This window comes from Ranitomeya variabilis, chromosome 6, assembly GCF_051348905.1.
Source record: "Ranitomeya variabilis isolate aRanVar5 chromosome 6, aRanVar5.hap1, whole genome shotgun sequence".
Classification (NCBI taxonomy): Eukaryota; Metazoa; Chordata; class Amphibia; order Anura; family Dendrobatidae; genus Ranitomeya; species Ranitomeya variabilis.
The window spans coordinates 326,018,673-326,034,136 of record NC_135237.1 but is presented as its reverse complement, the minus strand read 5'-3'; the positions used below and the strand labels follow the sequence as shown (position 1 = coordinate 326,034,136).

General features: G+C 42.9%; 1 protein-coding gene across 1 annotated transcript in view; it reads right to left on the bottom strand.

The window, feature by feature from the left end:
• Window positions 1-323: 323 nt before the first annotated feature.
• Window positions 324-15,464, bottom strand: part of EXOC2 (exocyst complex component 2) — a 275,271-nt gene continuing 260,130 nt past the window's right edge. The window contains exons 25-27 of the mRNA XM_077269779.1: window positions 8,233-8,294; window positions 6,308-6,367; window positions 324-645 (exon numbers count right to left, since the gene is read on the bottom strand). Coding sequence (XP_077125894.1) covers window positions 552-645; window positions 6,308-6,367; window positions 8,233-8,294 — 216 coding nt within the window. The 3' untranslated portion in view covers window positions 324-551. The remainder of the gene's footprint in view (window positions 646-6,307; window positions 6,368-8,232; window positions 8,295-15,464) is intronic.

Here is a 15,464-nt window from a genome sequence, read left to right as displayed (position 1 = left end):
AGCTCACTTTCGGTGCATACTGCTGTCTCAAGCAGACATTGCTATAGGTTCACATGAGAAAACCCTACATGCTGAGACACTACAAGGAGAAACAGAACGCTTGCACACCTGTTCGAAGTTTGGGTGTAACTTTTCCCTTCTTCACGCAAGGTAGCTTTGGAAAACACAATACCTTGTGGAGTGCTTTGGGGACCATCGTACTTTGTGGGGGGCTGCAGGGATCATCATATGGTCTATTGTAGGTGCAAATTCTTTTCAATCAACAAGTAAAATGCATCATATGAGCACTACACATTCTGAAAGTCTTGCTATGAATGAGAGGGTTATGTGAAAGAAACAAGCTTTTATTCAATACTGGTATATAACGTAGCATATTAGTGGTACATAATGAGACGTAGTGCATATCTTCCGAACAACAGTTAGTAATAGCGAAGAGCTTTGTTTCAATGCCAAAATGTAAAACAGACTTTAATAAAGAAAGTCTACAGCAAAGCTGCAGAGGGTATGAGAAGTCATTCTTTCGTTGAATATAGGTCACATATGACGATTGTTCAAGTCTTCTTTTCATAGTTGGAAGGATGATAGAAGCACACAAGTTGTAGGTGCATACTGCTTTTAAATTCATTCAGCAGCTGCTCTAATAACCTGAGGAGAAGAACATACATTCACATTCAGTATCATACATTTAATCATACATATCAGGAGCAAAGTGGCTCATGGATTAGCAGCATAGCCTTTCAAGCGCTGTGATCCTGGGTTCAAATACCGCCAAGGACAACATCTGCAATGAGAAATTTTCTATTCGTGTTTGCAGTGTGGGATGAAGCTGGAGTACTTGGAGGTAACCCACACAAAAACATACTGATAGGGAATGTAGATTATGAGCCTCAATGGGGACAATGATGCTAATTCGGTAAAGTGTTGCGAATTATAATGGTGCTATATAATCAAGTAAATAGAATAAAAATAAAAAATACAGAATTACAATTACAGGTGGGCTCCCTTGTAATTCTATTAGCAACAAAGATGTGTAGGGAAAATGGAAACCCCTCCTAATATACCGTTTTTTGGACTATAAGATGCACTTTTAATAAAGTGTGTGCGTTTTAAATTGCAGAGACAGCTTCCTATAATACAGTGGGGAAAAAAAGTATTTAGTCAGCCACCAATTGTGCAACTTCTCCCACTGAAAAAGAAGAGAGAAGCCTGTAATTGACATCATAGTAGACCACAACTATGAGAGTCAAAATGAGAAAACAAATCCAGAAAATCACCCTGTCTGATTTAGCAAGATCTATTTAGCAAATTATGGTGGAAAATAAGTATTTGGTCACCTAAAAACATGCAAGATTTCTGGCTCTCACAGACCCGTAACTTCTTCTTTAAGAGGCTCCTCTGTCCTCCACTCATTACCTGTAGTAATGGCACCTGTTTGAACTTGTTATCAGTATAAAAGACACCTGTCCACAACCTCAAACAGCCACACTCCAAACTCCACTATGGTGAAAGACCAAAGCGCTGTCGAAGGACACCAGAAACAAAATTGTAGCCCTGCACCAGGCTGGGAACTGAATCTTCAATAGGCAAGCAGCTTGGTGTGATGAAATCAACTGTGGGAGCAATAATAAGAAAATGGAAGATATACAAGACCACTGATAATCTCCCTGGATCAGAGGCTCCATGCAAGATCTCACCCCGCGGGATTGAAATGATCACAAGAACAGTGAGCAAAAATCCCAGAACCACACGGGGGGACCTAGTGAATGACCTGCATAGAGCTGGGACCATCGTAACAAAGGCTACCATCAGTAACACTACACCGCCAGGGGCTCAGACCCTGCAGTGCCAGACGTGTCCCCCTGCTTAAGCCAGTACATGTCTGGGATCGCCTGAAGTTTGCTAGAGAGCTTTTGGATTATCCAGAAGAGTATTGGGAGAGTGTCATATGGTCTGATAAAACCAAAGTAGAACTGTTTGGCAGAAACAAAACTTGTCGTGTTTGGAGGAGACAGAATGCTGAGTTGCATCCAAAGAACACCATACCTACTGTGAAGCATGGGCGTGGCAACGTCATGCTTTGGGGCGGTTTCTCTGCAAAGGGACCAGGATGACTGATCCGTGTATATGAAAGAATGAATGGGGCCATGTATTGAGAGATTTTGAGTGCAAACCTCCTTCCATCAGCAAGGGCATTGAAGATGAAACATGGATGGGTCTTTCAGCACGATAATGATCCCAAGCACACTGCCACAAAGGAGTGGCTTCGTAAGAAGCATATGAAGGTCGTGGAGTGGCCTAGCCAGTCTCCAGATTTCAACCTCACAGAAAACCTTTGGAGGGAGTTGAAAGTCTGTGTTGCCCAGTGACAGGCCCAAAACATCACTACTCTAGAGGAGATCTGCATGGAGGGATGGGCCAACATACAACCAACAGTGTGTGCCAACCTTGTGAAGACTTACAGAAAACGTTTGACCTCTGTCTTGCCAACAAAGGATATATAACAAAATATTGAGATGAACTTTTGTTAATGACCAAATACTTATTTTCCACCATAATTTGCAAACTAAATCTTGCCAGATCAGACAAGATGATTTTCTGGATTTATTTTCTCATTTTGACTCTCATAGTCTACCTAGTGGTCTACCTATAATGCCAATTAGAGGCCTCTCTCATCTTTTTAAGTGGGAGAACTTGCACAATTGGTGGCTGACTAAATACTTTTTTCCCCCACTGTAAATAAGACACAATGTCCTTCTGACACTGATCTCTCTGATCTGTGCAGGGCAAGAGAGAAAACTACCTTTCATGTAATCAGTTACATGCCTGAAATGAACTCCAAAGTGATTTAGCAGAGTTTGTGTCACAGTGTATGTATTAACCCTGTATAGACTGTGTGTTTAGACTTGGATCTAATCCTTATAAAAACAGAGGAAATGGTTGAGGAGGTAAGAGTGGCTGGGACCATAGGAAGTAGTGACCATGCTATTTTATAATTTTGGATAATTAGAGGAGGAAGACCTGTGATGGCTCAGACTTCAAGATTCGATTTCAGAAAGGCAGATTTTAAGGGACTCAGAAAGAGAATCGGAGGGATCCAATGGCTGGATATCTTTTAGGACAAAAATATCCAGGAAGGATGGGAAATCTTGACAAATGAGATTCTCAAAGCACAATACGAAGCATTTAAGGAAATGAACATGGAACTTAAACACATGCTAAAAAGGAAGAAAGAAATGTTTATCAAATGGAAAGAGGGAGGCATATCTAAAGAAGAATATAATGCTGTCTGCAGAACCTGAAGGGCATGAATCAGATTATCTAAAACCGACAATGAATGAAGGCTTGTAAGAGACGTAAAAAGCAATAAAAAAGGATTTCGGTGATATGTTAAAAGTAAAAGAAAAGTCAAAGATGCTATAGGATTTTTAAAGGATGAAAATGATGAAATGGTAAGAAAGGATGTTGAGAAGGCTGAACTTTTAAATTCCTATTTTGCATCTGTTTTCTCTCAACTGATCTTCACTGTCCTTTTAAAGGAATAGAAGAATCCAGGATATCTATAAATCGAAAGATAATGAGGAAACACTTAGCTAACATAAAGGAATTCAAGTCTCCAAGTCCAGATGAATTACACCCCAGAGTACTGAAGGAGATACCAGAAGAAATTTCGGAACCACGCTCCATAATCTTTGAAAATTCTTGGAGAACAGGAGAAGTCTCAAAAGACTGGAGAAGAGAAAATGTTATTCCTATCTTCAAAAAGGGGAAGAAGATGGACCCAGGGAACTATAGGTCAGTGAGTCTGACTTCTATACCAGGAAAGATCTTTGAACAAATTATTAAACAATATGTATGTAAGTACCTGGATAAGAATGAAGTGATTAACCAGAGTCAGCATGGGTTTGTAACTAATAAGTCATGTCAGACTAACTTAATTTCCTTCTATGACAGAATCACTGACTGGGTGGATCAGGGAAATGCTGTAGATATAGTATATCTTGACTTCAGCAAAGCATTTGACAAAGTATCTCACACCATCCTTATTATAATATAATAATATAATCATTATTTTTATATAGCGCTAACATATTACGCAGCGCTTTACAGTTTGCATACATTATTATCACTGTCCCCGATGGGGCTCACAATCAAAATTCCCTATCAGTATGTCTTTGGAATGTGGGAGGAAACCGGAGTACCCGGAGGAAACCCACGCAAACACGGGGAGAAAATACAAACTCCTTGCAGATGTTGTCCTTGGTGGGATTTTAACCCAGGACTCCAGCGCTGCAAGGCTGCAATGCTATCCCCTGAGACACCGTGGAAGAAATGACTAAGAATCGACAAGGCAACTGTTAAGTGGATTCATAACTGGCTTAGTGATGGGACCCAAAGAGTGGTCATAAATGGCTGCACATCCAGTTGGCAGAATGTCTCAAGTGGGGTACCACAGGGTTCTGTCCTGGGCCCTGTATTGTTCAACATCTTTATCAATGATTTAGATGAAGGAATTGAGGGTACACTGATTAAATTTGATGATGACACAAATTTAGGAGGGATAGCTAATACTAGAGAAGAGAGAGGATTCAAAAATATATAAATAAACTGGAGCAGTGGGCAGCAACTAACAGAATGGTTTTTAACAAGGAAAAATGCAAACAAAATACAAAGTACTACATCTGGGCAATAAAAATGAAAAAAGCATATACAGAATGGGAGGAATAGGGCTAAGCAACAGTGAAAAAGACTTGGGTATACTAATAGATCATAAACCGAATATGAGTCAACAGTCTGATGCAGCAGCAAAAAAGGCAAATGCAATTCTGAGATGTATTAACAGAAGCATACAGTCTAGATCACGCAAAGCCATTATTGCCCTCTACTCCTCTTTGGTCAGACCTCATCTGGAATACTGTGTCCAGTTTTGAGCACCACAATTTAAAAAGGACATCAACAAACAGGAGCAAGTTCAGAGAATAGTGACCAGAATGGTGACAGGTCTGCAAACCATGTCCTATGAGGAACGGTTACAGGATTTGGGAATGTTTAGTTTGCAAAAAAGAAGACTGAGAGGAGACTTAATAGCTGTCTACAAATATCTCAAGGGCTGTCACATTGTAGAAGGATCATCTTTATTCTCATGTGCACAAGGAAAGACTAGAAGCAACGGGATGAAACTGAATTGGAGGAGACACAGATTAGATATTAGAAAACTTTTTGACAATTACAGTGATCAATGAGTGGAACAGGCTGCCACGAGAGGTGGCGAGTTCTCCTTCCATGGAAGTCTTCAGAGGCTGAACAAACATCTGTCTGGGATGATTTAGTGAATCCTGCATTGACCAGGGGGGTTGGACCGGATGACCCAGAAGGTCCATTCCAACTCTACTATTCTATGACGTAACTAAGCTGAGTGTGTTGTAGCTGGGCTGTGTGTGTGGATGTAGCTGATCTGAGTGTGTGTAGCAGATCTATGTGTGCATAAAGAAGAGCGGAGTATGCATGAGCTGTACATGCAACAGTACTGTTTATGTATGTGCTGCGGAGAACAGACAGTCTGCGTGCTGAAAAGCTATATGTATATAATACACGTGCAGTAGAGAAACACTAACAATAGATCTCTTACCTCCCTATTCTACCCTAGTGCACTAAAATTAGTGGTATTGGACACCTCCATTTCTTTACACCAGAAGTTTTAAACCAACAACAAAAAAGGAAAGTAATGGTCTTATTGAAAATTATAACATTTTATTGAGAATACTCATAAGAACAGGTATATAGATTAAACAATCTTATATATGAGGACAAGATGAAATAAAAGGCTTAGTGGGAACAGAAAAGAAATAACCCATCCATACGTACATCTAATGTAGAGGATATGGGAAGTAAATCGTGGACAGAGTGTAAATATATTAGTATAAAGAAATGCTAATCATAAATGTCCCACTAGGAAGGGTCAGTCAGGCAGGGTTAAAATTCTGTTGCTGAACCCTTCAATTATGGAAAAAAAACTAAAAACTAAAAATTTAGTAGTAATAGTTTGCCATCTGTTGCTATTAAGCAAGTGAAAAATGAACATAAAATGCAGCAAATATTATCCAGACTCAACCCACATGTTATACGTCAGAGAAATAAAAATGCTTCTGAGCAGGAGACATGAGAGGATGACCATTAACACAGTTTTTTGGGGTTTTCATCATAGTCTATATAATATCATTCAATAATTAATCTCCAGATTAAAAATATGAAGTTAGAAGAAGTTTTTTTTAGCAAACTATATAAGAGTCAAATAATGAAATATGCTTACTTTTTGTCACTCCCATTTGAAAGCTGGGGAATGGCCTCCAGTGCTTGGTCAAATGTACACCTGAGATGTAAGCAGAAAGGACATAAATCTTAAAATACAATGGGCAGTAACATGGATTTCTGGTGGCAGTGCCTGGGGTCAGTGCAATCTCCACATCCTATATAAGGGGGTTGTCCAGTCTAGGAAGAAAAGTCATTCTGAATGAAGAATCGTGAATGTGTGCAATTCCTCCACTGTCACTATTTCCCTATATCCCTGTGCAAATGGGTGGTCATGTGACTGTACGTTTGTGATTTGCATACTTGAGGCCTGTTGCCGACTAGACTTTCATCCGCTAGATCATTGAGAAGCAGTGGAGAGTCGAGCTACTACATGATAGCAATTATGCAAGTCACAAACACTCACATGATGACCCACTCGCATGGGGAATACAGGGCAATCGTGACAGTGTGCACGTCAGAATTCAGCGGTCTGCAGGCTTTTCTTCTTAGACTGGATAAACCCTCTAAGCCTATGTAAGTAACCTTTACTTTATATGAGTTGACTGTTACAGATTTGCCCAGTTTAAAAATATTAAACTTAGACACCACACTCTCCATCTGCTGTTCCAGCGCCGAGTCTCCGGGACCAAGTGGCTACGGCAGCATAACACTGATCTCAGCAGCCATGTGGATATAGACTGCACAAGACCACTGAGCCCAGTGACTGGCTGCAGCCATCACGTGCTGTAGTTGGGACATCTGAATAAACAATAATTGGGAGCAGTGCTGGAGATAGCAGAGATCTGAGTTATACTTAATCTTAGCTGTTGCTGTGGAAGGCATGGTGTCAATCACTGCGGTCTTTCTATGGATAATGGAGTGGACTTCAAAACAGTGCTGGAATCATCATCATGCTATATTTTAAAATTGATGGCCTTCCAGGACAGCAAATATATCCTGTGTTGTTAGGTGGTTAAAGGGATTGTCCAGGCTTTTCATAAAAGTCTACCGTCACGCTATGTGACTGCAGACTTGCGAATCCTCATATCACGCACTGCAAGCATTCTCTAATGTCAATGGCCAGACTGAGCGGTCATGTGACCACAAGTATGCGATATGCACACTTCCAACCACATCCTGACTAGACTGTGAGGCTTCGCTCAATACAAGTGACTTGAGCAAGGCCGCGCACGTCTAGTCAGAATGTGGCCAGGAGTATGCAAATTGCGTACTTGCAGTCACGTGACTGCTCTGTCTCACCGCAGACACCAGAGAATCCTCATAGCGGATACCGCTCGCGATGTGAGGATTCACAAGTCTGAAGTAACATCCTGATAGAGCACACACTGCTTAAAATGAGTGCGGACACTTTGGCAGTACAATCAGAAATGCACAAGAGGACAACAGAGAAAGAAAGGCAAAAAAATAACTCATTTATAATAAAAACTATTGTGTGCATAACTAATTATACCTGGGATAAAAAAGTCCCAATTGCCTAAGCATCACCTGGTAAACAGATTGGGAACTAATGCTGGGTTTAGATGGCATGATTCCCAACTGCTAAACAACAATGTGCTGCCAAGAATGATGATTTTTGTAAGCTGGCTGAAAAATCATGGCACAAAACGAATAAGTACATTGTTATTTCATTGGGCGTTTGCCAACCTGTCTAAATGGGCCTATATGAGCATTTCTACAAATACTAGATCATCAATTTCTATCTATCTATCTATCTATCTATCTATCTATCTATCTATCTATCTATCTATCTATCTAGCAGAACTAAATTTAATAAATATCTATAACTGCCTAAGGCAGGATTGTGATCATAATTTGATTTTTGTAAGGGTACTTTATATCAAGGTGGGGTCATGATAATCTCAAAGCTAAACTTGACTTAGATATTTATTTTGCTACATTTAGTTGGCAGACTGTGAAACTTACCTGATCTCATCGGTCAAATAAATAGATACAACGTCTTTCAGTGCACATATCTCCAGGCGTGCCTAATAAAAGAAAGCACAACTTTGTAATTTAGAGACACAAAAAGTACCCAAGAAGCTCTAGTGCAGTCACATAGCTGGGCTTGGATTTTTTTTTTTTTTTTTTACTAAGAAGAGGCTTCCTTCTTGCCACCCTACCCCACAGACTAGATATATGAAGAATACGGGAGACTGTTATATGCAGTACACAACCAAGTGCTTGCCAAAAATTCTTGCAGCTACTTTAATGTTACCGTAGGCCTCCTGGCAGCCTCAATTTTCTTCTTATTTTTTCATCAATGTTTCAAAGACAACAAGTTTTAGGTAATGTCACTGTTGTGCCAAATTTAAGCCACTTGATGACCATCTTTCACAATGCTCCATGTTAGATCTAATGCATTGGAAAGGTTTTGTATCCTTCTAATGACTGATAACGTTCAACAATGAGATCCCTTTGCTATGTTGTAAGCTGTTTAAAGGGGTTGTCGGTCCAAATTGATAAGTCTGCAGTCACTCTGTCTGACTGCAGACCTATGAATCTCCCCAGCGCATGCAGTGTGCACTGTGGGAATTCACCAGTTTCAGACCTGGGACTGGAGGATATGTATGAGTTAGTCATATTGTTGGCCAGTGGGCGCAGCCTTCCTCCATACACTTGTACTCAGCAAGGCCATGCCGTGTCTAGTGATGCGGATGGGCAGTGGCCATGACCGACTAGATGTAACAGTCTTGCTTCATACAAGTGTATGGAGCGAGGCCGCACCCACTGCCCGGGAGTAGGTATAACTCATACATAGTCTCTGGTCCCAAGTCTGAAACCGGCAAATCCCAACAGTGCGTGCGCTGGGGGATTCATAAGTCTGCAGTCACACAGAGTGATTGAAGACTTATCGATTTGGACCGGACAACTCCTTTAAGGATCATGGCTTTTGCTGTAAAATGCAACTAAGAATTTGTCAGGAAAAATAGAACAGCTAAGCTTTATATGGGGTTAATCAGAATAATGTTAAATGATGGCAAGGGTGTACTGACTACTATTTAACATGATTTAAATGTAATTGAGTATTTCTGAACACAACCACTTTCCATCTATAAGAGGGCGTTCACACAGCCACATTACTTTAGTTTAGATATTTTTATCTTCTTTTAAAAATTATTTTTTTGCTTCTGAATAGATTTCTATAAAATATGGGTGATATAATTTCTTTACATTGCAAAAAAAACTGTCATTTTAACGGGGGTATGTAGACCTTTTATTGCAGTTGACTTCAGTTCTTGCTTGTTTGTGGGTCTTTCTGCATTATGTTTTGTCTTCAGCATGTGAAATGCATGCCCGATGGTGTTGAGATCTGGTGACTGATTTGGCAATTGCCGAATGTTTCACTTGTTTGCCTTAAAAAAAAAAACAAAAAAAAAAAACTCCTGTGTTGCTTCTGCACTATCGTTGGGATCATTATCCATCTGTACTGTGAGGCATCAACCAATCAACTCTGCTGAATTTGGCTGAATCTGAGCAGAAAGTATATCCCTGTACACTTCAGAAGTCATCCATCTGCTTCTGTCTTTAGTCACATCATCAATAGTGTTGAGCATTCCGATACTGCAAATATCGGGTATCGGCCGATATTCGCTGTATCGGAATTCTGATACCGAGTTCCGATACTTTTGCGATATCGGATACCGGAATTGGAAGTTCCTATAGTGCAATTATGCACTATACAGTTAGTCCTCGGTTTACGACGGTCTCGGGTTATGTCGTTTCGTGTTTACGACGCTTTATACGACGCCTCATTCCGACTTCCGACGTTTTGCGTCGTAAGTCGAACTACGTGCAGGGGCGGAACAATAGAGTCCAGTACTGTACACTGTACCCGGTTATAGAGGAAACCGAGTCTCCTGTACGCCATAACACCCTTCATTATGGCTCCCAAACGTAAGCTAGACTCATCTGATACCAGTGCATCAAAGAAAAGGAAGGCCATCACCATGAAGGTGAAAGTGGATATCATAAGGCTATCAGATAAGGGGGAAACACCAACAGAAATTGGCAGGTCATTAGGACTTAGTCGTTCGACTGTCGCTACGATTATCAAGGATAAAGATCGTATCCTTGAACATGTGAAAGGATCTGCTCCTATGAAGCAGCGGAGTGGGCTTATTATTGAGATGGAAAGATTATTGGTGCTTTGGTTGGAAGACCAAAATCAACGCCATATCCCTGTGAGCCTTATGGGTATTCAGGAGAAGACTAGGCGACTGTTTGAGGCGTTGAAAAGAGAAAAGGGGGAAGGAAGTGAAAGTGAAGAATTTGTGGTGAGTAGGGGTTGGTTTATGAGGTTTAAGGATGGTGCCAATTTCCATAACACTAAAGTGCAAGGTGAAGCGGCTAGTGCTGATGAGAAAGCAGCAACTGAGTTTCCTAAAGCATTGGCTGAGATAATTGAGGAGGGTGGTTACTGTGCTCAACAAGTGTTCAACGTGGATGAGACAGGCTTGTTTTGGAAACGTTTGCCTAACCGTACGTACATCGCCAAGGAGGAGAAGTCAGCACCAGGTCATAAAGTCGGCAAGGAGAGACTGACTTTGCTTCTTGGGGGCAATGCTGCTGGCAACTACAAACTGAAGCCCATGCTGGTGTATCAGGCTGAGAATCCAAGGGCACTCAAGGGCATTTCAAAGGGTCAACTACCAGTCATCTGGAAGTCTAATAGGAAGGCATGGGTGACACTTGCAGTGTTTGATGACTGGTTCACCAACCATTTTGTGCCAGGCGTGGAGCGGTATTGTACCTCCAAGGATATCCCCTTTAAGGTGTTGCTAATTCTGGACAATGCCCCTGGACACCCTGCCCGTCTGGATGACTTTAACCCTAATGTCAAGGTGGTTTACCTTCCACCTAATACCACTGCCCTAATACAGCCTATGGACCAAGGAGTCATTGCTACACTCAAGGCCTACTACCTCTGAAGGGTCATTGGTAATGCTTTAGGAGCAACTGAAAAGAATAAGGATTTGACTCTAAAGGCCTTTTGGAAAACATACAACATCCTTGATGCTGTGAATAACATTGCTGATTCCTGGGATGAGGTTAAGCAGACCAGTATGAATGGTGTGTGGAAAAAACTGTCCCCAGTTTGTGAATGATGTCACAGAGGTCCAAGAGTCAGTGACTAGTGTCATAAAGAACGTTGTTGATATGAGTAAGACAATGAATCTGGAGGTGGAGGATGATGTCACAGAGCTACTGGCATCTCATGGAGAGGAGTTATCTGCTGAGGACCTTATTCAACTGGAGAAGCAGATGATAGAGGAAGACATACCAACCCCAGAACGTAAGAGATTTACAAGGCAGGGCTTGGCAGGAGGTTTTGCCCTGATACAGGAAGGATTGCCAAGGTTTGAGGCTGAGGATCCCAACATGGAAAGGTACACTAGGGTTGCCAGAGGAGTCATGGATTCCCTTAGGTGTTACAAGGAGATCTTGGAGAAGAATATGGTCTCCTTCCAAACTAACCTGCAGCAGTACTTCAAGAAGGTAGAGAGGCCTGCAGCAGATCCTGCAACAGATCCTGTACCTGTACCCTCTACCTCAGCTGCCCCTCTTGACTCACCTGCCCCAGTATCTCCAGCACCTTTTGCAGCTTCCTCCCAATAAGCCTGTTCCCTCTTTGGAATTGCTATCTTTGTTTATTACAGTACTGTACACTGTTTATTACTGTTACAGCACTTACAGTACAGTACTTCATTATTAAACGTACTGTACAATATTTTACTGTACCTATGTTTATTGATAATTATGTAGGGTACTGTGTTAGGATAGGTGTTTGGATAGGCTAACTGTTTGCAGCACTGTACTGTTATTACAGTACTGTATGAACGTATGGTCCGACTTACGTCGAAATTCAGTTTATGACGACGCGTAAGAACGGATCAATGTCGTAAGTCGAGGACTACCTGTAATGGAGTGTGGGCAGAGACTGCGTGTGTGTGTGCGCGCGGGCGGGGTCTGTGCGTGACCGTGGGGGGTCTGTACGTGCCTGCCCGGGGTCTGAGCAGGCACGCAGAGCCCTGCCAGCCCCGCACAGAGCCCCGGCAGGCACGCACAGAGCCCCGGCAGACCGCACAGAGCCCCCGGCAGCCCGCACAGAGCCCCCGGCAGCCCGCACAGAGCCCCCGGCAGCCCGCACAGAGCCCCCGGCAGCCCGCACAGAGCCCGGCAGACCTGCACAAAGCCCAAGCAGCCCGCACAGAGCCCCGGCAGCCCGCACAGAGGCCCGGCAGCCCGCACAGAGGCCCGGCAGGCACGCACAGACCCCCGGCAGCCCGCACAGACCCCCAAGAGGCCCGTACATATCCCCGGCAGGCCCACACAGACCCCGCCCGCACACACAGACACGCACAGTGTCCGCTCACACTCTTCCCCCCTCCGGAACAGGAAGGACAAGGACAGAAAGGGCTTATTTACATTCCGATATTTGTGTCCCATTGACTTGCATTGGTACCGGGTATCGGTATCGGAGATATCCGATATTTTTTGGATATCGGCCGATCCAATCCGATAACGATACTTCTGGATATCGGAAGGTATCGCTCAACACTAATCATCAATAAACACTAGTGACCCAGTGCCATTGGAAGCCACATATGCCCATGCCATCACACTGCCTCCGTCATATTTAAAAGAGGATGTTGTGTGATTTGGACCCTGAGCCGTTCCAAGCCTTCTCCCTACTTTTTCCTTCCCATCATCCTGGTACAGGTTGATCTTTCTTCTTCTTCTTTATTTGTTTTATATAGCGCTAACATATTCCGCAGCGCTTTACAGTTTGCACACATCATCATCACTGTCCCCAATGGGGCTCACAATCTAAATTCCCTATCAGTATGTCTTTGGAATGTGGGAGGAAACCCACGCAAACACGGGGAGAACATACAAACTCCTTGCAGATGTTGTCCAAGGTGGGATTTGAACCCAGGACCTCAGTGCTGCAAGGCTGCAGTGCTATCCATTGAGCCACGGTGCTTTGTTTCATTTGTCCAAAAAATGCTTTTCCAGAACGGGCTGGATTTTTTAGATGTTTTTTCTCCCGCAAGTCTAATCTGGCTTTTCCATTTTTAAGGCCGATTAATGAATTGCTCCTTTGAACCCTTTGTATTTGCTCTCATCAAGTCTTTTCTTTATGGCAGACTTAGATTCTGAAACACCTACTTCCTGGAGAGCTTTCTTCACTTGGGTGAATTGGGTGGAAAGGATTCCAAGATCATCCACATCTTCCTTGGACATCCAGAGTTTCTTGAGCTCACCATTTTGCTCTTTTTGCAGAATGTACCAAACTGTTGATTTCGTCACTCTTAAAGCGAACCTGTCACCCCCAAAATCGATGGTGAGGTAAGCTTACCGGCATCAGGGGCTTATCTATAGCATTCTGTAATGCTGTAGATAAGCCGCCGATGTTACCTGAAGGAGGAGAAAAAGACGTTAGATTATACTCACCCAGGGGCGGTCCCGCTCCGATGGGCGTCTCAGGTCCGATACAGCGCCTCCCATCTTCATTCCATGACGTCCTCTTCTGGTCTTCACGCTGCTGCTTCGGCGCAGGCGTACTTTGTCTGCCCGGTTGAGGGCAGAGCAAAGTACTGCAGGGCGCAGGCGCCGGTAAGGTCAGAGAGGCCCGGGCGCCTGCGCACTGCAGTACTTTGCTCTGCCCTCAACAGGGCAGACAAAGTACGCCTGCGCCGAAGCCGCGGAGACCAGAAGAGGACGTCATGGAATGAAGATAGGAGGCGCCGGAGCGGACCTGAGACACCCACTTGACCACGGACCGCAGCGGGACCGCCCAGGTGAGTATATTATAACCTCTTTTTCTCCTCTTTCAGGTAACATCGGGGGCTTATCTACAGCATTACAGAATGCTATAGATAAGCCCCTGATGACGGTGAGCTTACCTCACCAGCGATTTTGGGGGTGACAGGTTCCCTTTAACATTTCTGCTTTCTCTATGATGGATTTCTTACTGGGTTCCAGCTTAATGATGGCCTGTTTCTCTTCCATTAGCTCCTATAACTTCATCTTGAGGGATCATAGCAACAGCTTCCAAATGCAAAGCCTGGAATCCGTTCCAGACCTTTTAGATGCTTAATTGAGGATTTATTAATGAGGGAGTATCCCATGAAGCCTATTAAAGAAGTTTTAAAGATATTTGTTTAATTCTCTTTGGGCCCTTAAAATGAGGCAGCCACATATTAAAGCGTTGTGATTCATAAATCCTTACTCCAATTAGGATGTGAATACCCTCAAATTAAAGCTTAGAGTCTGCACTTTAAGCCCGTATTGATTATTTAACTGTATCTTGAATATGTCTAAGTAAAAACAGCTAAAATGAAAAAAATTGTGTCACTGTCCACATATTTCTGGACCTAACTTTATACATACATCTTGAACGGGATGCTTTTATAGAATAGTTTTATTAACTAATATGTACACTTCTGAAAAAAATAAAGGGCACATTTAAACAACACAATGTAACTCCAAGTCAATCACACTTCTGTGAGATCAACCTGTCCAGTTATGAAGCAACCATGATTGTGAATCAATTTCTTCTGATGTTGTGCAAATGGAACAGACCACAGGTAGAAATTATAGGCATTTAGTAAGACAACCCCTATAAAAAGGAGTGGTTCTGCAGGTGGTGATCACAGACCATTTCTCTGTTCTCATCCTTGTTGGCCGTTTTGGTCACTTTTGAATTTTGTTATTGCTCTCATCCCTAGAGGTATTGTACAGTAGCAAGAGGCGGTGTTTACAATGAACAGAAGATGCTCAGGTAGTGCAGCTCATCCAAGATCGCACATCAATGTGAGCTGTGGTAAGAAGAGTACCTGTGTATCAGCACAGTGTCCAGAGCATAGAGCAGATACGAGGAGACATGGAGGGGGCTGTAGGAGGGCAACAACCTAGCAGCGGGACCGCTACCTCTTCCTTTTGTGCAAGGAGTAACAGGAGGAGTAGTGCCAGAACCCTGCAAAATTACCTCCATCAGGCCACTAATATCCATGTGTCTGCTCAAACTGTCAGAAACAGACTCCATGAGAGTGGTATGATGGCCCAACATCCACAAGTGGGTGTTGGGCTTACAGCCTAACACCTTGCAGGGAAATTAGCATTTGCCAGAGAACACCAAGATTGGCAGATTC